The sequence below is a fragment of the Carcharhinus amblyrhynchos genome, chromosome 6 (genome assembly GCF_965287045.1).
Source record: "Carcharhinus amblyrhynchos chromosome 6, sCarAmb.v2.hapA, whole genome shotgun sequence".
NCBI lineage: Eukaryota > Metazoa > Chordata > Chondrichthyes > Carcharhiniformes > Carcharhinidae > Carcharhinus > Carcharhinus amblyrhynchos.
The window spans coordinates 40,245,279-40,264,008 of NC_137329.1; the positions used below are offsets into that span (position 1 = coordinate 40,245,279).

The 18,730-nt window shown below is 40.3% G+C and overlaps 1 protein-coding gene across 3 annotated transcripts in view; it reads right to left on the reverse strand.

Moving 5' to 3' along the window:
* The window catches only part of ush1c (Usher syndrome 1C), a 226,814-nt gene that overhangs the window by 109,002 nt on the left and 99,082 nt on the right, over positions 1-18,730 (reverse strand). The window contains exons 14-15 of one of the 3 annotated variants that reach the window (XM_080190278.1): positions 14,806-14,930; positions 1,435-1,484 (exon numbers count right to left, since the gene is read on the reverse strand). In XM_080190278.1, the coding sequence (XP_080046404.1) occupies positions 1,435-1,484; positions 14,806-14,930 (175 nt within the window). Of the gene's footprint in view, positions 1-1,434; positions 1,485-3,530; positions 3,608-14,805; positions 14,931-18,730 lie in introns of all 3 variants that reach the window. The other 2 variants (XM_080190280.1, XM_080190279.1) reach the window with 2 other exon arrangements.

Sequence of the window (18,730 nt, forward strand, 5' to 3'; positions counted from 1 at the left end):
CCTCAGTCACCTAAATCTTGCTGATGGTCTTATGTGATCAATTTCTCTGAGCCTTTCCTAGAATTGGTCATAGATTAAATCCTCTAGATTTAGCCTGATGGGAAAGGATTGGGGAAATAGTTCAAGTGGAGAGATTCTATTTCCCACCAAGTTCCCACTGATCTGCCATTTAATGTTGCTAGCTATTGATGACACTCCCATTAGATTCCAAAGGACTGTCTTCCTAAGTGGCAATTGGATGACATAAACAGGACAAAGGCAACATTTTAAACCACTTTTGAATGGGGTGCTGTCAAAACCTCCCCACAAAATATAGTCATCAGGAAGCCAACATTACTCACTGAAATAAGTTAAAAAGAATTCTTTAAAAAAACTAATTTTGCATCTCTGGGTCTCACAGTAGAATTCTGCTGCTCAGGGCACCCTGACTCAACAACACCGCCCCCCCCCGCCCATTTCATTTTGCTACCAGCAGTTTTCTGTTACCACCTTGCCCCCCCCACTCCACCAGTCAACTGCTGCTTACTGCTTGAGATGGAGAAGCAGTTGATTGGAGGCATTCAAGTGTAGTCTGGTGGCTAAAAATTGCTAGGCCTCCAATGAAGGATTGCCAGCTACATCTGGCTTCCTGCTGAGAGTTAAAATTTTTCTTTCACCTGGATTTATGAACATTTATAGTTAGAAAGGTAATATGCAAACTCATACTGTCACCTAATCGAAGAGAACATGAAGGTAGCAACAATTTTTCTCACTATATTTTCCAACTGCTTATATGATAATTGAACTGAACCATGCACAGCAAGTTTGCTGATCTTGATTCAGGAGGATATTGGGGTATTAATCCTGGCAATGAATTCACTCATAACCAATATCTAGTGATACCTGTGGAAATGATGCTTATGGGTGCCTTGGAGAACAGAACTAGGCATGTTCTGATGTCTCCTGCAGTGGAATAACATGTAGTCATTCACTCAAGAAGTATCAATGAGTAATCACACTTAATTGAGCCACTGTAGGGCTGTTTATATCCCTGGAAGTTTTTGGAATCTGAATCAGTACCTTCAGGAGAGGAATGGCAGTGAAACAAAATGAAGGTTGCAGGCTGTGTATCGCAAAGTACTTGAAGTGCTGTAAAGCTGTGTCCTTGAGTTTTGGATATATCTAGCTTATCAGAAGCATGGACATGCTTTTGGCTTTAGTTTTGTTTACTTGCAAATGAAAGGCATTGTTCAAATACTTTGATTATAACGTACCATAAATGCACAAGCTACTTTCTTTGGAAGGTCATTATCACACAGCAAAGTGATGAAATGTATTTTCAGGAAATGTCGGAAAGGCAAAGAGCATTGTCAAAAGAATTAGAACCAAAGTAAATTTAAATTAAGTCCACACAAAGAGTCAAAAGCAACATGCCACACTATTAAAATTTTCTACCTTCCGGGTGGTTGGATATTTGCCTTCATATCGATAAAACCACCCAATTGCTATAAGCGAAAGAAGAAAAATCACGTTGTTAGTACAATGTAGCATGAATTATTTATTCAACATGGATTGCAGCCCATGGCGTGTCTGCACATATACAGAGGGAATACAGCTCCTCCTGGGATTGCCATACTTTCTTCAGAGAATCAGACACTGGAATTAAAGAATTATTAAGCCTGGTGGAATGCTGAACAACCTTTTGCCTGTACCTTACCTTACAAGTTTTCCTTTTATCTGGAGAATTCTGTCACCTCATATTGTCTCACTTTTTGAGATAAGTGTTCCAGTCTCTGTTCTCTGGATGGTTGTACCAGATGTGCTGGGGGACCATTCAGAAGACCCCACGCACTGACTACCTGGGAATTGTCCAAGAAATTTCAACTTTCATTCAGCAACTACCTTTCGTCTGGAACACTCCAAACCCTGATTTAAAAGTGGTGATTTTGGATGGTTCTGACTTACTTACCAGAATAATTACTCAGGCAAAGTTAGGATAAAATCTGTTCCAACTCCTGAGGAGCTATACAATTGTCACCCATACTGACAGCCACCCCGACTACCTCACTATGCTTCCCACCCTTAAACTACACCCCACGCTACCTCTGCTGAAAACCTTCATTGCCACTCCCTCACCACCCACCCCCATTGCTCACCCTGCCAAATCCTTCAACTACATCCCTGACTTCCACTGTTTACACCCATTCCCAACCCCACAACTGTCCTCCTGACTCACCTCTGAATACACACCCCCACCATTCCCAACCCTTGGCTACCCATTTGTCACGCAACTACTATCCTCACCCAACTACAACTCCCTTTCCCCAGCCACCCTCTTGAACCTCCAACTATTCGATCTGACATCCCAACTAACCTCCCTACTTCCAGACTATTCCCCCATGACTGCATGATGACCACCCACACAACCAACAACCAACAACAACTACTGACTAATCGGCCCTCTTTCCAATCACAGTGGTTAGCACTGTTGCCTCACAGCACCACAGTCCTGGGTTTAATTCTAGCCTCAGGTCACTGTGTGTGTCAAGTTTGCATGTTCTCCCCATGTCTGTGTGGGTTTCCTCTGGGTGCTCCAGTTTCCTCCAACACTCCAAAGATGAACAGGTTAGGATGATTGACTATGTTAAATTGTCCCTTATGCAGGGGGATTAACAGGGTGAATGCGTGGGGCCATGGGGATAGGGCCTGGATAGGATTGTTGTCAGTGCAAACGCGATAGGCTGAATGGCCTTTTCTGCACTGTTGGGATTCTATGAAACCTCCTAACTCCTTGCAACCCACCCGATGACTTCCCCCTTCCCACCCGCGCCACTGACAATGCTACTCCCTCAGCCTTACACACTTACCTTTTCTCCCTCACTGGTCAAAGTGGCTCAAACCTTTAAATTTGCTGGAATACAGTTGCTAGTGCCTTAAAAAGGGTTTCTGCAAGTCTTCTCCTGATGTTCCTACACAACAAGAAAATGACTCAAGGTGCAAACATGCTGTACATTTCTCGACAGGCCTGGGTCAGAATGCTGGGCAAGAAATGTGAATCTCCAGTGTAAGATAAGTAAATAGGATTGGAGTGCAAATCCAATGATGATTGGATCCTTAGAGGATTCAGCTCCTTATGTCATATGAATGTATTTCAGTTTCACTTATTTCTGTTGACGTCTACAAGATACTGACTAATGAAACATGGAAAATGTCTCCATGTTTTAAGAGGTTGATTAAAATACCTCTGATTTTGTCTTCAATAAGCAACTGACTATTCCATTAGATCCACCTGAACTTTTGATAATAGCTACGGGATATACACTTTTGTGTTACCAGAAGATACATTTGATGTAAAACAAAATTAGTTATGGCACATCTCTTAAGCAAGTTCTGAACAAATTTTGTAGGCAGGAGAATGAAATTCTGTGCTGCTCTGTACAGTCTGCAGCACATAGTATCTTAACATTTGGCAATACTTGTTTTGATTGACAAGTGGAATTTGAATGCAGCACACATTTGCAGACCCTAAACTATAATATTGGCTACCAAACCTGTTCCTTTTTCTGCTCCATGCTAGGCTCAGTCACCGCATCCACTGCCAGCTGATGATCATCAGTTTCCTGGTCTGCTAGGAAAGAAGAGTAATGGAAGGAGAGAACAACATTTTGTTTACAAAATATATAATGGCGGAACAATGGTGTTATCATTCTATGTCTTCTGAGCAAAAATAAAATTAGAATTGTCACAGAAATAGCCAATGTCAGACTGCATCAATGCACATTGTCAGACCTTCCCTCACCTCTAAGAAAACATTGTAACAAGCAAAGAAAAAAATACACTACATCTACAATGAAATATTTCCCTGCAGGAATGGTGTACTTTACAGACTATATCAGCAGTACCTTTTTCAAAAGCCAGAGGCATTTTCTGATCTTTCTTTCCTTTACGTACTGACCTTGAAGAGCTTGCTGATCTGCGGTTCCATGTACAGATATTGAATGCAATCTGAACATGGATTTGGTACTGATCCCACTCAATACGTTGGTTTCCAAAAAAGGAAATCCGTGATTGATTTTCAGAAACAAGATTATCCCACCATTCATGTTGGAAGTGCTATACCTGTGTCATTATGGAGCTGTTGGCTTATTTTTCCCTATTGGAAGTTTTGTGTTCTACTTGCTGTCTGCCAGCAAATTAAAATAAGAACGTTGTACGGTAGAAAATTGCACATTTCTGCAATTCATAATGAATTTGTGTGGTATTCCAGAAAGTAGACATTAGGATTTGGGATTGGCAGTCTCAACAAAAATATTCTGAGTAATGGATTGTATGATGATGCTTAGCAAAGAAAATATTATATATATTATTTATATTTATTCCATATATATTTATTATATCTATTTATATTATATACAGTAAAATCCCAATGAGTCAAATTCCAGGAGATCAGCCCACAAATTCATGATTAGTGGAGCTTTGTGATAGCTAAGGATGTCTCATTCCCTCATGAATGCATTGCTATGTAATTGGATAAGCCTATAAATACTGTCGATGTCTAAAAACAATAGGTTCAAATGCCAAATGAAAACACAGTAAGGCAGAAAACGTGTGCCTTCATTCAGTTTGTTCACATCTTACAATGACCTGACCTTGTAAAAGACCAGAACATTGCATTGCAAAGTATCAGGAGTTAGCTCTGGAAAAATTCTGTAATCTTTCTTTGTGCTCAGTCTTCGGATGTGTGTGATATAGCCCACTGTGTCATCCATACAGTCAGACATATTTTCAGTGTGTTCATGCCACAGTGCCAAGTCCAAGAGCATCTCTATGGTTTTTGTGGCATTAGCTGGGAAAACAAGCAGGTGGCATTCATCGGACTCTTCAGAGTCATTAGACTCGTTGGTTGAAGAATTTTTTACATCGATAATGACACCATTTGTCAATTCATTATGTGGCATCATCCACCTCTGTATGAGTTTCCATGGCTAACTCTGCTAAAATTTCAATGTTGGCCTCCTGCAGCTGAGTGAAAAGTGCCTCATCGGGTTGGTTGTCCTCGCCCTGCCCCTCAACATTCTTGACATCCTATGCTGTAATAATCTGTTTTGACCAGTGTGATGGAAGCTGTTGGCAATTATAGCTTCTGACACCATCTTCCAGGTGTTTTCATCATGTACATGCCTTTTGCACAGATGGATTGTATTCCTGCATGTTATCGATGGCCTCGATAACCTGAGACATTGGGTGTCATTGTAAGCGGAGTTTCAGATACCTAATCACTCCCTGATTTGTTGGTTCAAGCTTGGTCGTGGTGTTGGGAGGCAAGAACATCAGCTTGATGCTCTTGAGGCCAGTAACATCAGGGCGCTTGGGGCAATTGTCTGTAATGATGATAATCTTCCTTTTCTTTCACTCTGCAGGAGCGCAGTAGTCAGCACTGCTGCCTCACAATACCAGGAACCCGCATTTGATTCTGGGCTTGGGTCACTATCTGTGTAAAGTCTACTTGCCTTCTCCATGACTGCATGGGTTTCATCAGAGTGCTCCAGTTTTCTCCTGTAGTCCAAAAGATGTGCTGGTTAGGTGCATTTGTCATGCTAATTTATCCCTCAGTGTACCCAAACAGTCGCCGAAGTGTGACCACCAAGGGACTTCCACAGTAACTTCAATGCAGTGTTAATGTAAGCCTACTTGTGACATTAATAAATAAACTTGAAAAACTGATACATTTTGCTTACTTTCCTGATCCATGCCTCAAAAATGCTGAAGCTCATTCAGCTTGTTTTGTTAACTTTGAACTGTGTACGTATTATCTTGAGATTCATAGAGGAATGTGGCTTCCTGGACCTTTCCATCATAATAAATGGCAGCTTTTTGGTGCGACCCATGCTGGCTCAGACCACAGCAGGAACACATTCCTTCCTCTGCCTACCACCTTTAAACATCAATAAGTGGATTGGCAAAAGATGGTATAACAATTTGGTTTCATACGCATCCAAAATGTCTCTTGGTGCATACTCATTCAACACATCTGTGAGACTATTTTGAGACTAATCATCTGTCACTCCCAGACTCTCACTTCTTACTCCACGGATGACTACACCATGCCTTGTCTTGATTCTGTGCCATCACCAATACAAGTGAACTCCATGTGCTCAGATTCTTTGCCAGGACCACTCCACTTTCCAGCAGAATTGGACTGGAGATGGGCACAGTCTCTGCCTGAACAACATTAGCCGAGGTTCTTGAACATTTGGATTGGCTGTCATGCTCGTCCTATTTCTTGCTGCAGAGGATGCCTGCTTGTTAAACTGTTGCAAGATGCTTGCCTTGCGTTTCATCATGGTGGACAAAATTAATGGTGGAACCTCCCACTCCTTCTCAATGCCCCCTTTTCACTTCATGCCACTGTTTTCCACTTGCATATTAACAACACTTTCTCTCCAACCACCAACACTTTAATTTGATCACAGGTTTAGTTAAACTCACAGGATTTGCACGTCCTTTCACAGGGAGAGCTCAATGTCAAATCTTGTAGTGTGCATAATTTCATGATGTTGTGCAGTATAACTTTATTCTGATTGGTCAGAGTAGTCATATGACAAGCTTAGACAAGTTAACCTAATCTGGAGTTACCACTGCAGAATTTGGTTTCTCACGGGCATCGTTCTGTGGGATTCTCTACTCTGCCAGCGGGATTGGTTGAAGACTTTGGCATAACTGGTATTTCATGGCATCTGAGTTTGACTTATTGCGACTTCATTATATAGCGAAGGCAGATCATAACAGAGTCATGCTCTGTCCTCTCCTAGCTTATCTTCTGTGCATTAAGTTGCACAGAAGAATGAAGAATCTTTCAAGATACATGACATGGGGACACAAGTACCTAGTTAAATTAGTCAGTACCGCTTCTTAGGTTAATATGCAAACATACAGGTTAGAAGCAGAAGTAGAGCATAATTGGCTCTTTGAGCCTGTTCCAGTATTAATTGAGATCATGGCTGATTTGACTGTACCCTCCTGCCTACTCTCATTAACCTTTCCCCCCTTATTTATCAAGAATCTATCTATCTCTGCCTTAAAAACATTCAAGTCTCTGCTTCCACTGCTTTTTGAGGGATCTCCAATGACTAAGTTGTTAACTAGCCAAGGCAAAATTAATGGATTTAAAAATAGACCAAAGTTGTTCTTCTGAAACAACGCTATTTTTGTTACTCTCACACAAAATACTTCATGCTTCGATCATTTATAGCATGCTTTTTTAAACATTATCCAGCAGTAAGTTGTCTGAAAGGCTTAACGGCAGAGAAATCTTTGCTATATTTACAAAGTATTAAAAATTGAAAAGCTGTAGACTTCATATTATATCGAATACCTTTCAACATTACTATTATTGTAAGAAAGGTACCAAGACATTTTTAAAAGTAGTTGGGTAAACTTAAAGTTTGATATTTATATAAAGCAAATATTTATATATTTGTCTTATTATCTTTGTCTTATATCTGTATTCAAAAGTTAGGCAGATGGTGTTAATTTACCCCTAATCAGTGTGGAGAATTACTTCATTAAGCAAATTGCCAGTAAAACCTATAAGATTGATTGTGTTATTGATAAAAACAGCTGCAGCAGTTTGCTGCTTGAGCCAGCAGCTCTGAAGTAGAGGTTTTAAATAAAATAATTGAACTTAAAGAATAGTGTTATGAAATTGCATATATAAGGTTAAAAATGTGGTGTTTGAAAAATATAAATTGAAAAGAAATGCAGAAACCAAAAAAAGAAATCATAGAGCATTGTCTCTTTAAAAAGCCTGTATCTTGCTGTGGATTTTAAACTGTGGCAGCAGGTTTGTAACATTTGTATTCAAAGCAGCAGTCAGGGTTCCAACATAACAAAACAGGCTTTTGAATTGAACCAATGAGTTTAAAGCAAGCACACAGAGACAGAGAACCAATGGAATCTAAATGTGAGGTTTGTTGACAGCCTGAAGCTACTCAGACTACAGGAATATGGTAAGGTAATTCCACGTATTTAAACCCAAACAAGGGGAAACAACTGGTAGAGTAAGTTTGCCACCTCTTTAGTTGAAGGAGGGAGAGGCGAGGCTCTCATATAGAATCCTGCAGTTTAATATACACACCTTCAGAAAATCACCATCTAAAGAGAAAGAATACCAATGCGGAAAGTCATGACGTGAAGATGCTAGTATTGGCCTGGGGTGGACACAATAAGAAGTCTCACAAAATCAGGTTAAAGTCCACCAGGTTTATTCGCAATCACAAGCTTTCTGAGTGCTGCTACTTCATCAGGTGAGTGATGAAGAAGCAGCACTCCAAAAGCTTGTGATTCCAAAAATACCTGTTGGACTTTAATCTGGTGTTGTGAGACTTCTTACTGAATTCAGGAAGTGTTGCAGATGAAAGCGTTAGAAGAAAGTTCATACTTCTAACTGACGTCTGGTATATTATTTGAGAATGACTATATCCTATAAGGATTTATTTCATTATTCTTGAATGAGTCTTGTTGGGGAGTTTATTCAGTTTGTTAATTGTTTTAATGAGGTTGTCACTAGTTTTAAAATAAAGACCTGTTAATCAGATCCTGCTTTGATTTACCAAAACCAGTAGCATCCTAATACGTAATGCATATTCGTATAAGATTACGAGGCGAGGTATCGCTTTAGGTGGTTCCAAAATTGCGCAGAGGGAAAAGAAAATAACCTCTGCGTCGTAATACTAGTGTGAAATGATTCTTCCACTACAACCATTTGTCACACCAATTTAGATCTCTAGCACCATGAAAGCAGTGCTACTGATGCTAGATGCTCTCCAAAGGGCATTAGTCATATCTAATACAGTGATCCAGCCTGAGAAGGGTGCTTGCATTGGGGTTTGCCAAGCTTAAGGCCTTTTCCCAGGTTGTTACCTTTGCACAGTTGAGCTCCCAAACTATCCATTTGTAATATGTAATTTTACCTCTTGTTACTAACAGGGCGAGGAGTGTGAAATAATTGTTTCCTTTTACTCATCTCTCACCTGACTGCAACAAGGTGTACTTTTGAGAAGGAGTGTTTAATGCTTTTGAATGCTGTGACATTAAAGAAGACTGTGCGGCATTTACACATTCTTTACTTTTCTGCATGAGTTTCCTCTAGGTGTTCTGGTTTCCTTCCACTGTCCAAAGATGCGCACACTGGGTGGATTAGCCATGCTGAATTGCCTTTAGTGTCCAAGGATGGGTAGGTTGGGGGGATTAGCGACATAAATGTGTGGGGTTACAGAGATAGGGTGGGGGATAGGGACTGGGTAAAATATTCTGTTGGAGAGTCGGTGCAGATTTGACAGGCCGAATGTCCTCCTCCTACACTGTTTTGACCCTATGATTCTAACAGACACAAACAGGTTTACTTGTCAATTTAAATAAGGAGAAAAGATAAACACTTTTGTTCACAGCATGTAAAATGTAAATATAACAAACACCCAATTCCCAAATGGACAGATGCTCAGGCACACATAGATGTAATATGCACTAAGATTAATGAGGAAAACAAAATAATGAGAAACAAGTTCACTTGTTTAACTGTCTTTAAGATGCAAGTTGACAATTGTACAGGCCTGTAATATCTCCTCTAGTTCTCTGAATGTGAATGGAGGTTGGACGTTTCTGGCTTTTCAAGGGTGAAACTGTTGTGAAGCTTCTGGAGTAAAGAAATATAACCTTGCACGTAAAATAACTGAGCTCTTTTTATTGCTTGAGATGATGTATTTTTGAGGCATTCTTCTTGCTAGGTCTGATCTCCCTGTGTTCCCGGTCTCCATCTGCCTTGCTGGATTAATAAGATAATTGGGCCCTGTCTCCAGCTAGTTTCATTCACGTGACGGCAAAATTGATGCATTCCATTGTCCACATATTGGAGCTGATGTGATTGGTACACAATGGCAGGGGGTGGGGAGATGATTGATATTTTACTAACTTTCCATCATGTTTATTTCACTGAAAGACTTTATTTGATGTCACATCTTCATGGGATTTAAAGGTATCAGATATTTTCCCTTAAATTTCTTCCATTTAAATGATGAGGGATAGTCAATTTGCATCTGGGAAATCATTTGCATCTTCCCAGGCATAATGTCTCTGTCTATCTAGAAACCACAAAAGGAGTTACCCGACTTTCTGGAATTCATTTTGAAGGTCTACCAAGTCTTTTTTTGTGGCTTCCTTTTTAAAATACAGTGATCATTTTCAATTGTGATTATGCAAACCCATGTCTTCAGTGCACCTCTCTGCAAGAATAAGGCTTGGGTAACACATGATTGGCAGGAAAAAAAGACTGACAGTTTCCATGTTTGCTGTCTGGGATGTATCTTCAGCATCTCTTGGCAGGACAAGATCACCACCTCAGAGATCCTGCAGCATGCTAATTAATCAGCGTACATTCATCAATAAGCGAATGATATCTGCACCAGCTCGGCCATGTTTGACAGATGGATGATGGCCTTTTACCCAAAGATCTTTTATAGGTGAACTGAGCTGCCAATCTTCTAGGTGTATAACTCTGCTGCAAGAACACCTCAAAATTAGAGCACTGACACTGACAACTCAAGAGACACTTGCTGATGCCATGATTGCTGTAGGCTGACTGGAAGGCCATTTGAAGAGGCAAGCAGGAATGGAAAGTTCTGCTGGTCAAGAAAAGGGCCCAGAGAAAACAGAGGCCTGTGAAATATGCACCCCTTAGCTCACTGTCTTCCCCTGCAGAGAATGTGGCAGCGTGGCAGAGATGCCCATGTCAGAGTGGAGTTCCTGAGTCACACCAGGCAATGTTTAATACAGAGCTGACCATGGCACAAACTATCTCCTCTTGGAAGTCTGGCAACAACATTCTGCCGCCTTCCCTCTCAAAATAGTGAAGATTTTGTGTTCTATGGTCACAAAGAATGAGGATTTAGACTGTGTAAATATATTTTGCTTCAGATCCCGATAGCCAGCAGAAACATATTACAAATGTGAACACAGGAATTTATAAATGTAAAACCTGATCAAAAGTGTGATAAAAATGTAACAACAGGAAATAAAGTTTTGTATGGGGAGTGCACGTGGAGAAAAATGTTTTACTATATTACATGTAGGTTGATGTTTCAGTGCACACAAGTAAAACTCAATTATTGAAAAGCCATATAAACAATTAAATAATTCCAGAAGAAATTATTTAAAAATTAAAATATATAAAACATAATTTTTATTCTGGTTTGAGATGCACAATTCTTGTTAAACATGGTGGAAGTGTTTTTACTAATGTAGCTCAAAAAGTTTCACAAACCTTACGGACTGTGGCAATGAACCCTTTTTCTAATTCAGTCTTGCATTGTGGGTTTTGCTGCTATGGCCAACATTTATTGCAAACTACAAGTTTCCCTATTGTTATGCAATGAATTGAGTCACTAATTCACTTCAGAAGGTAGGTAAGAGTTGACCATGTTGATGTAGAACTGGCCATGCAGATAAGGACGGAAGGTTTCCTTACGCGAAGGACATTAGTGATGTAATTATTACAATCTATGGGCCTTTATATTGATTCCAGCCTTTTTTTACTGAAAGATTTTTTAAAATTGGGATATGAATTTCAACTCGTTGGACTATTAGTCAAAGTATTAGATTTGATGATCCAATGCCCCTACCACCACACTGCCATACCTTATTCAGCTGCAAAACAATTCTCTCATACTTTCTATTGAAGTTTCATTACATCTGTTTTCTTGGAGATATACTGCCATCTATTGTTTCACCCAATTTTTCTCCTCTGAAGGCTAGCAGGAGGGTAACCAATTTGTCCACCACTTCCAATAATATTCTGAACCTTGGTGATCATGCCGTGGCATCTGTTTACAATTATCCCTCCCTATCACTCTTTGGAGGACAACAATCTGGTTTCTGCTTGGCACTTCTGCACAGATTTGGCATCTTCACAAGATGATATTGCTGATGTTGGAAACTCTGTGGAGTGTGAAACTGAATCTTGTAGAACCAACCTGCTTCATCATGAGTTGGTCTTCCACATTACCCAAATATATAATATGCACCCTCAACTTTAGTCAATCTCAACTCAGTCAGCAGTGGCCATAAATCAAGAGTGCAAAACTGTCCATATTTGTATATTAAGTCGCATTCATACAGAGATCATGAGAATGACCTGTACAGGAAATAAGAATTTCATACTGCTGTAGGAGAGGTCATTTTCCTCCTGAAGAGGTATAGAAAGAATTTAATACTGTACTTTATCTGTGCCATTCCTGACTTAGGAGTGCTTGATGCTGTCATCCAAGCCAAAAAAGTGAAAATATTTAATTCTTTGGCACTGACACTAATTATCACAGTAAGTGTGAAGGAAGTGTTTTAAATCCTGCAAACTACAAACCAGTGCTGCAGTTTAGTGAGATTAAATTTATAGTCTCCCTCATCCACTGTGCGCCTTAGCTCTGCCTTGAACAATTTGTTGAAGATAATTAAATATTGATGGGCATTGTATTTCAGTTCTTACTTGCAATTTGATTTGCAAAACCCTACACATCTTCAAAAAATCTGTGACAGTTCCTAACAAGGCAAGCAATTTCAATAGAAATTAAATGGCAATATCTATTATTCTTCACAGCTTATATTGGTGAGGAGTATAAAGCATTAACTAATGATCATCAGCTTTGAATTTTTCATCGTGGTGCGTTTGCTGTGAACTAATCCAATATGCCGCTGCGCACAAAGCAGGTGATGCCCATATGCTTCACCAGCTGGATTTAAAGGCTCAATCTTGCTAGAAAAAAAATTTTGGCAGCAGGAAGAACTGAAAAGTACCACTGTGCTGGGGAGTGGACAGAGGTTGACTACCGTTGTGTTCTGCTTATGCTAAAGCTAAGCCTTCAGCCTAATTACATAATCTAACTATGCTGGCATTTATGGGCATTACCTTAGTCCTGGGGAGGATCCACAGTAAAAGGTCCTCAATAATATAAATTTGCATATCAATACAATGACAGCTGCCGATGCAAGTGACATTGCTGACTTACTGCCAGCTAATTTTCCAATTTGTTAAAATTTCTGAATGTGTCACTGCTAGGCTGATGCCTGACAAACTAGTGATTAACTTTTCTTTAAACACTCAGTAACCTTCAAATATCTTTAAAAAAAAGAAATTAACATAACTGTGTTTAACTTTTGGTATTGTTCTTAGGTTACAGAGTGATCAGAGTGCTGCCTCAGGGTAGAAGCTAGTTTGTGTTGGGCACATTTTTCAGAAGTACAATGGATGCAAAGGATATCAATTTAGCGATTGGAGTCCAGGACATCTTGTCACTCAGGAGGTAGTAGCCCTTTCTCTGAGCCCGAAGCTCTGGATTCAAGTTAATGGGCGACATGGTGGCATAGTGGTTAGCACTGCTGCCTTACAGCACCAGGAACCTGGGTTTAATTCCAGCCTCAGGTCACTGTCTGTGTGGAGTTTGCACATTCTCCCTGTGTCTGTGTGGGTTTCCTCCAGGTGCTCTGGTTTCCTCTCACAATTCAAAGATGTGCAGGTTAGGTTGATTGGCCATTCTAAATTGACTCTGGTATCAGGGGGGTTAGCAGGGTGAATATGTGGGGTTGTAGGATTGGGCCTGGGTGGGATTGTGTGGTAGGTGCAGGCTTGATTGGCCAAATGGCCTCCTTCTGTACCACTAAAAAACTACTTGCTCACAGTTCAAGTGTTCCTGAAGAGATTCAAAAAGTTTGATAATCAGCCTGCTAATTCTTCCAGTACTTCCCCACTAATCCCCAAAGTGAGAAGATTACACTGGATATAGGAAACAAGGAAGTGGGAATCTTAACGGAATTTAAACATGCTCATCGTGTAGGTAAAAGGATACTAACTAAAAGCCATTGGGGTCCTTCTACACACATGGATTATATCATCAGGACCTGACTATTATTTTAACTGAGACCTGAGTATGGGACTTGGGCCTTTCCACTCTAGGAGAGAAGAGGACAGGTCCACAAAGAGGTCAAAAAAGATTAATATTTATCTTTCTTTTGTAGGGTCATAAGGACCAGGCATGCTACATAGGCCCCACAAGCCTTTTTGAGTATGGTCTAAAATCAGGGTCTGTGTAATCTATGGTTCATTAAATTACATACTGCCCCATAAACAGGTTTTATAAAGATCCTGGTTTTGAAAAAAAAAAGGCCACATAGTTACTTCATATGCAAGTTGGGTTATACCAATCATGAATTGATATGAGCTTGTGGGATTAAAAAAAGAAAATTGAGCTATTGCTGTTCTGAAAATCTAACTGCTATTTAATAAAACTCAGATGCAAAACATTCTCCTGGTATCCACCCAATTAAGGCCCCTCAGGCGCTATGTTTCAATGAGAAATTATTCTAAACTCTTATGGGCATCAGCACAACAGGCTGGTTTGTTGAGTTCACAGCAGTGGCCCAAATATCTTCTACCAGATTTGAGTGGAATTTTAAGTCTCTCTGCTTGACATAAACTAAGCAGTATGGGAATTAAAATTGAAGCATTAGATATATATTTAGTTTTTACAGTGTGGCCATTTTCTTAACACTAGTTTAGTAGATGGTTGAGGCACTCACATGACACAACCTGGCGCTTCATTTACATTTACATTTACATTGACACTGTTACATAGATTCTGCTTCTCCATTTCCCACAAGAATAATATGCACTGTTCTCAACTGGATTCCTTGCTGTCATACTTGAAATACTCCCTCCGTAGCAGACAAAAAAAATGAATAGGATGCTTTAAAAAAGGAAAATATTACTATAAAATATCTCACTTTTACTTTTCGCTGGTGGAGGTGGGGATATGTCAGCACCAACTGATTTTGGACTTTTGGGTTGTTCTCGATGTCCCCAGTCTTCATCCCATTCCTTTTTAAACTTCTGCTCTGCTGCTTCTATCCTGTAAAGGACAATGATTATTACAATCTTTGCTTTCAATTAGACAAGAAGTCCACGAATAGCCTGGGAATAAGGAATGCTGACAATTGAAACAGTTTCACAATTATACAGATGAGTGGCATTGTGCAATGTACTTCCAATAACTGACAAATTAATAATGTAAATGAAACAAGAGTTCTGTTTCTGTACACTAGACATTTTCAAGACTGTGAGTAATGGCATTTGTTGCTAATAAATGAATGGATTTCACAACTGCAATTTGTCTTTGCTCATTAGTCACTGCTCAGCATGTCAAAAGGGTTTGCATAAAATATAAATATTGATATCCAGTATCAACACTAGTTAATGGCACCCAGCACTTTGATTTTTGCCCGGTTTTCCCTGTATATTTATAATTATGTAAATTAACACATGCATTAGAAATGAATTCTGCCAGTCTTCAAATGTCAATTGAGAGACAGATTATTGTCATTGCACAGTTCAGCAGACTCTCTCTTTCTTATACTCCGTCTTCTTATTGTTTGCGATCTGACCCACTACAGTGGTGTCATCAACAAACTTGAAAATCGAATTGAAGGGAATTTGGCCACAGTCATAGTTGTATAAAGCAGTATAGTAAGGGGCTGAGGATACAGTCTTGGGGCGAATTGGTGTCGAGGATGATTGTGAAGGAGGTGTTGTTGCTATCCTTACTGACTGCAGTCTGTGGGTTAAGAATTCTAGGATCCAGTCTCAGAGAGAGGAGCCGAGCCCCAGGCCACTGAGTTTGGGGATGAGTTTTGTAGGAATAGAAGTGTTGAAGGTTGGGCTGTAGTCAAAGAACAAAGAAAATTACAGCAAAAGAACAGGCTCTTCGGCCCTCCAAGCCTGTATGCTGCCCGACTTAACTAAAACCCCCTGCCCTTCTGGGGACTGTATCCCTCTATTCCCATCCTATTCATGTACTTGTCAAGATGCCCTTTAAAAGTCACTACCGTGACTGCTTCCACTACCCCTCTGGCAATGAATTCCAGGCACCCACAGCTCTGTGTAAAAAATCTGCCTCATACATCTCCTTTAAACATTGCTCCTCGCATCTTAAATCTATGCCCCTCTGGTAATCGACTCTTCCACCTTGGGAAAAAGCTTCTAATTATCCACTCTGTCCATGCCTCTCATAATCTTGTAGACTTCCATCAGGTCTCCCCTCAACCTCTGTCGCTCCCATGAGAACAAACCAAGTTTCTCCAACCTCTCCTCATAGCTAATGCCTTCCATAACAGGCAACATCCTGGTAACTCCTTTCTGTACCCTCTCCAAAGCCTCCACATCCTTCTGGTAGTGTGGCGACCAGAAATGAACATGATATCCCAAGTGCAGCCTAACTAAGGTTCTATAAAGCTGCAACGTGATTTGCCAATTTTTAAACTCAATACCCCAGTGGCTGATCAAATGGCCGATCAAATGGCCAATGAAGGCAAGCATGTCATATGCCTTCTTGACTACCTTCTCCACCTGCATTGCCACTTTCAGTGACATATGTACCAGTATACCCAGATCCCTTTGCCTATCAATACTCTTAAGAGTTCTGCCATTTACTGTATATTTCCTATCTGTATTAGATCTTCCAAAATGCATTAGCTTACATTTGTGGTCAATAAATAGGAGTCTGACATAGATGACTTTGTTGTCGTGGTGTTCCAGGGTTGAGTGTAGAGCTGGAGAGATGGCGTCTGTTGTGAACCTGTTCTGGCAGTAGGCGAATTGTGGTGGACCCAGGCACTCTGGGACACTAGAATTGATTCGTGCCATGACCAACCTGTTGAAGCACTTCATAATGATGAGTGTCAGAACCAATGGACAATTGATGTTAAGGCACGCTGCCTGGCTTTTCTATGGTACCAGGTTGATAGTCATCTTCTTGAAGAAGATAGGGACCTCAGATTATTGTAAGGAGAGATTGAAGATGTCTACAAATATCCCCGCCAGCTGGTCCGCTCAGGATCTGAATGCTTGTCCAGGTGCTCCATCGAGTTGCTTTTGGTGGTTGACTTTTGAGAGAGCTGCTCTGGTCCCTTTGATGGTAACCAGATACTGCTTTGTCCAAAGCTTTCGGGATGGAGGGTGTGCTCTCTTGCTCAAAAATGGGCATAGAATGTGTTGAACTCATCGAGGACGTATTCATTGGTGGCAGCAATTTTACATGTCTTCATCTTGTAGCTTGTTATGTCTTGCAGACCTTGCCATAGTTGGTGGGAGGCCATATGGCTAGCCTGGGATCTTGGTCTGGTACTGTCTTGGCAACTCTGATGGATCTCCTTGGATCCATACCTGGATTTCTTGTACAGGGTTGTCTAACTTGAATGCGTCAGGCCTGGACTTTGGTTGGGAAACACACGGATTTGCTTCTTTGGCACACAGTTTTCCACACACTTACTAATGAAGTCAGCAACTGCAGTGGCATACTCATTGGGAGTGGTCGCTGAGTTTTAAAATATTGACCAGTCTACTGGCTCAAAGCAGCCCCATAGGAGATCATTCGATTCCTCAGACCAACATTGTACGACTTTCTTTAACAGAATGTCCCATTTCAGTTTTTGCTTGTAAGCCAAGAGCGCGAGCACAGCCTTGTGGTCTGATTTACCAAAGTGTGGACGATAGGCACGTTTGATATTTGCATAGCAGTAGTCTAGAATATTTGAGCCTCTGGAGGAACAGGAGATGTGTTGGTGGTGTCTTAGCATGGCGCTCTTGAGCTTGCACTGATTGAAGTCCCCAGCCATGATGAACAAGGTCTTGGGATGTTTCATCTCAAGGTTACTTGCGGTGGTGTATATTTCATCCAGTACGGTCTTCACATCCACATGGGGAGGGGTGCAAACTGCTGTTACGATAACAGAGGTGAACTCCTACAGAGGGGCAGCATTTTAGCATCAGGTATTCTCGGTCCGGAGAGCAGAAACTCGCCTAGGCACCAAGACATGTTGATTAGAAGGCAGATTCCAGTGTGATAGTGTGGAAAATATTTGCTTGGGCCTGGGCCCCATTGTTTGACACTTTGGACACCCTCTCTCGTGAGCCTGGATGGAAACCCTATACCCTTCATCTGAATTCCTTTCCAATGATCTAGTTAAACGTATAAAATCAGCTGGTTTTGCACCACTGTCTAAGCTGAAAGGTAATTTTTTGTGGGTATTTTTGAGGAAAATTCAACAATCAGATTGAGTGGTATTGCGATTATTTGATAATGATCTGCACGAAATCAATGAAGCAAATGAAGTGTTGTTCCTGCCAATTAAATTTCAAATCTATTCAGTTTGTGCTACTACGTCAAGATGTGCAAATAAATAAAATGATCTCCAGTCAAAACAAAAATCTAGCTTGGGGCAGGGAAATATCTAATGCAAAAAGATGCGGTTAAAAATATTTTTCTGCTTTGGCGGCTTGTAAATTCTAATTGATGTAGTCTGGTGTGACCTGAGCAATTACACAGCAGCATTTTTTATAATGGCCATCTTCATGATATGCCATTTAATTTTCACTCAGGAACTCAATATAAATTCACAAGTTTGTTTTCCTAGCTCCTTAAACAGTATGTATCATTTTTGGTAAATTAAAGTGATCTGCAAGAACAAACATTAATAACTCTACAATATTGGTTGTTATGAAAATATGCTACATTGAATATTAATCTGTAATTTCATCTGCGATCTGTGTATGAGTGGGATATAAAATAAATACTGCACTTAAAAAAAATCATATTAAACAAAGGACATGATCCTTGAATAAGGGTTTTGATTATGTCTGTTAAGAAACATAATT